This window comes from Notothenia coriiceps, unplaced genomic scaffold (genome assembly GCF_000735185.1).
Source record: "Notothenia coriiceps isolate Sejong01 unplaced genomic scaffold, NC01 NC01_scaffold00003769, whole genome shotgun sequence".
In the NCBI taxonomy this organism is placed as follows: Eukaryota; Metazoa; Chordata; class Actinopteri; order Perciformes; family Nototheniidae; genus Notothenia; species Notothenia coriiceps.
This window is the reverse complement of record NW_011336470.1, coordinates 39,593-43,993: the sequence shown is the minus strand read 5'-3', so window position 1 is coordinate 43,993 and position 4,401 is coordinate 39,593. Positions and strand designations below refer to the sequence as shown.

The 4,401-nt window shown below is 47.5% G+C and overlaps 1 protein-coding gene across 1 annotated transcript; it reads left to right on the top strand.

Moving 5' to 3' along the window:
• The first annotated feature begins 632 nt into the window (after positions 1 to 632).
• Positions 633 to 3,664, top strand: LOC104941710 (vasorin-like). The gene has a single exon (XM_010766843.1). It carries the CDS (start codon positions 667 to 669, stop codon positions 2,788 to 2,790), a length of 2,124 nt encoding a protein of 707 aa, XP_010765145.1. The 5' UTR covers positions 633 to 666; the 3' UTR covers positions 2,791 to 3,664.
• Positions 3,665 to 4,401: the final 737 nt, after the last annotated feature.

Below are 4,401 nucleotides of genomic sequence, written 5' to 3'. Positions count from 1 at the left end.
CTAATTAACTGCAATCCTGTGTGTGTGTGTGTGTGTGTGTGTGTGTGTGGTGTCGGGCTGCGTTACTGCAGGCTTGGTTTCACGGGCGACGGACTGTGTGATAAATACAGGCTGAGTGGGTTTCTCTCTGACCCCAGCAAGGCACACCCTGGGTGGGCTGTGGTAAGCCGTCGCCTCGACCTGCGGTTCCTCATCCCTGGGGCTCATCGAGGATATAAAACAGAAAATTCAATGTGTTGGAGCAGTGTGTCTGACGGTTTATTTGTACGACGGGGTAAAAGCGTGCTTATGTCCCTTGTATTGAACGTGTGTGTGGACACGTTTTAGCAAGGGATAAAGACACAACCTCAATCAAACAACACACTAGAAACACACAGAACTTGTTTTGCGAGTGTTCTTTCTATTCCTGCAACTTACTAAAACACACAATGTCTAATGCATCGTTATGTGTTTTTCTTTTTATGCTAATCTATTTTATGTTGCATCGTCGGAGAAGCCTGGGATTGAATGGTTTTTAAATCAGTGCAGAAGACAAAGCTTCTTTTGTAATTGTATAGAGAATCACATTAATGCATTACTTTCCTTTATGCCTCTGCTGTGAATGGTGATTAACCCCAACCATCTTCTCTCCTTTATGTCTTTCAGAGTTTGAGGCCTGCCGTCACCATGCTGCCTTACTTCCTTCTCCTCTGCCTCCACTCTGGTCTGGTGGTATCCTACGAATGCCCGGATGACTGTTCCTGCCAGGGCCAGGCCTCCATCTTCTGCATTCACCGGCGCTCCAACGTCATGCCTCGTGTCCCCACCTCCATCACAAATCTATACATCTTCCAGAACGGCATCGACTCTTTGTCCCAAGATGACTTCAAAGGCCTGGGGGAGACGGAGCTTCTAGATCTGAGCCAGAATCAGCTGGTGGAAATTCCAGATGGTGTGTTTGAGATGCTGTTGAAGCTGAAGAACTTAGACCTGTCCTCTAACCAGATCACACACATTTCCAAAGACAGTTTCTCTGGGTTGGCCCAGCTGGAGAGACTGTATCTTCATGCCAACCGCATTCAGAGCATCCATCCGGAGGCTTTTGACAGTTTAGAGATGCTGCTGGAACTCAAGCTCCAACGAAACCAGCTCACATCTCTGCCATCCCTTCAGTTCCCCAAACTTCTGCTGCTAGACCTCAGTCACAACACCATCCCAACCCTGGGACACTCAGACATGCAGACCCCGCATCTGGAGGCCCTTAAGGTGTCTTCTGTTGGGCTCACCTCTGTGGATGAGGATCTCATAGCCTCTCTGGGAAACCTACATGAGCTCGACATCTCCACAAACCAGTTAACTGAGGTGCCCCCGGCTCTGCAGCAGGACTCCCTCAAGGGGCTGATCAAGCTCAGCCTGGCTGCCAACCCATTGGGTGATCTGAGGGTGGAGGACTTCCAGAAGCTGATCGGACTTCAAGAACTGGATCTAAGTGGTCTTAAACTCCAGGGATTTTCTCAGAGTTTCTTCCAGACCTTCCCCAGGCTGGTGCACCTGACAGCGGCTGAGAACCCGTTTAACTGCTTGTGTCCATTAGCTTGGTTCCCCGTCTGGCTTAAGGAGAAGAATGTGAATCTTGGACGTCCTGAGGAAACCAGATGTCACTTCCCTTTGGTTAATGCCGGGAAGATGCTTTCAGCCCTGGAGCACAAAGACTTTGGGTGTCCACCTTCTACAACAGTGCTGATTGACTCCCCCATTGGAAGTACTGCTGTTCCCCAGGTGTCCACCACATCTCCAGAGACCATCCATACCAACGCCATACCGCCCCCTCCTCCACCCAGTGAGGCCACCATCTCCTCAAAAACAGACCGCCCCCATTCCCCAGAACCTCCAGTCTCTCCAAGCTCCACCAACAGGGAGGTAGGGGAGCACATCTGCCCACCAAACATCTGCCTCAATGGGGGCACTTGTAATTTTGACCCGTTAGGTCAACTCAGCTGTTTGTGTCCGTCGGGAACATCTGGCCTCTACTGTGAAAATGTGGAGGAGGTCCCTGAGCCTCCGAAACCTTCAGAGGTTTTGTTAGTCGCCCTTGTGATTCCTGTTGAACTGGATGCTATCAGCTCACGGCACGTCACCTCCACATCTATCCTTCTGGACCTGCACCGATTCATTGAAACACGGCCAGACATCCGGGGAATCCGGTTGACCTACCGTAACCTCTCAGGGCCTGACCGCCGCCCCATAATCCTGAGTGTACCGGCATCCTACCCTGAGTACACTTTGCGTGGTTTGCTACCCAACTGTACCTACTCAGTCTGTGCCAGTCCCCTGGAGGAAAGAATCAGCTCAAGGACCAACAGCTCTGTTGAAACAGGGTCATGTACGGAGGCTCGTACTGAAGGGATACCGCGGATGTCTACAGAGTCCTGGGTGGAGACCCAGAGCCCGCTGACATACACCCTCATCCCCGCCTTGGCTGCACTGGCGTTGGTGCTCGGGTTGGCCGTGGTGGTCGGGGCGATCATTTGTGTCCGAAAGAGAAGGCAGGCCGAGGCAGGAATGGAGCTGGAGCTAGGCCCGGCAGATCCAGATCCAGATCCAATGGAACTGGAGGGGACCAAGGCCTGCCTGGAGAACGGGGGACATGGTATACTACCCCAAAAACAAACTGAGATTGACAGATGTCGAACTCCTCAGCCACCTCCATCCTTGCAACAAAATGGGGGTTTGGACTTTGAAGTACCCTTAATGCAAGGCCACTGCCCATCAAATAACAATATAGCGTCATTAAAGCCATCCTACTTCTAATATCCAACAAATGCAAACACTTTGGGACTATGATGCAGTTTAAAGTCATCGAGCCGAGCTAACCAAGCGATTCAACTAAGTGCAATTGACTAGAAGGGTCTTAGTAGCAGACAGAAAACAGAAGTGCCTTTTTGCATCGACACAACTGTAACCAGTGGATTTGTCTCTTTGCTTGTATGAAAGAAACTATGTGAAGGAGCTGTAATCCTTCTTGCTGGATTTGGGAGAACAGTGCCTCAGACTTTGGGCAGCAGAACTGCCGGAAGTGGCAGTGGTTTAAATAATGACGGAGATGCCGAGACCAAACGTCCCGGCACAAAACGGTTCATCGACCAACGCGAACCGCTCCATGGGAGTTATAAAAAGAACTTGCACTGAAAAGAAATCTTTCTTTTCCTTTGTAGTGTCCACAGGACTGATGATGGTCACATAAAGAAATGCAATAATGCAAAAAAAGGTTGCTTTGAAAAGCGGTCTAAAGATTGTTTGTAGCTGTGGACATTCTCAGATCAAAACAAAACTATAATTCAAGCAAAATTGGATTATTCAGTGTCTTCGGATTAACTATAATTCTCTCCACACGTCTTGAAGATTTTCTCTTTGGGGAGATTAATTTGCTGTGAAAGAGAAATGGACTGAATGAAGAGCCATTGAGAAAGGACTGTGCCTGCATCGCTCTGTGACTGGAGGCCGTTTTGTGTAGCTTACACCCTGTTCCTGTTTTGTTGTTTTTGTATTTCTATCCTGTTTTTTGCTGCCGATGTTCATTCAGTATTGCTTTGGTTGTGAGTTAAAACTGTACTAACTGTTCCCCTTTGAAATAAGCTGCCAGTCATCATGGATTCTTTCATTTTGTATTTGCATCCTAGGGAAACATGTAGCTAAATCCTTGTTTTGAGCTCAAAGCACTAAAATAAACTAACATTTATCAAATATATACTAAAAAACATTCATTTAAAGGTAAAACCAGAACACAAGTCATCTTTACATCATTTATAGAGTTAATTGTTAACTGCCATGAGTCAGTGACTTTGATTTTCTCTGCTGCATAAGAAAAGCCTCTGACTGTTTTTGACAAAGCTCCTAAATGTGTGTTCAAAGGCCTTTCACCACAGAAGCCACTCCTATAAAGCTGCAGACACGTGCCGAGAGATGAAAGCAAATTCAAAGAGCTCGAAGGAAGTTAGCTGCGAGTGTGACTGAGTTTTAGGCGATTGGTTTCCTGGGCTGAGATATGATCTAGACGTTTGTTCTCTCACACCACTCTCCGCCTCCTACCCGGCACTGCCTCGTGTGTTTGGATTGTTGCTTGTTTACAGCCAACCAGACTGTGAAATGCACAGGCTCAGTGTGCCGTTCTGACTCATTTGCTCTCTCTTTCCTGTCTGGTGCCGGGAACGCCACAAGATTTAAGTTTTTCCTTTAGAGAAAGAATTTTAAATTGCAAAAAAAAGGTTTTACAGAGTGTCATATTACGTGCTGATGTTTACTTCTAGAACAATAGTACGATGGTCGAAAGGTGCAAACGCGTTAAAACGGGCAAAAACATTGCAATTGGAGAAATGCAATGCCCTTTCAAAAAATATGTAAATGAGACTGACCAAGGCACAC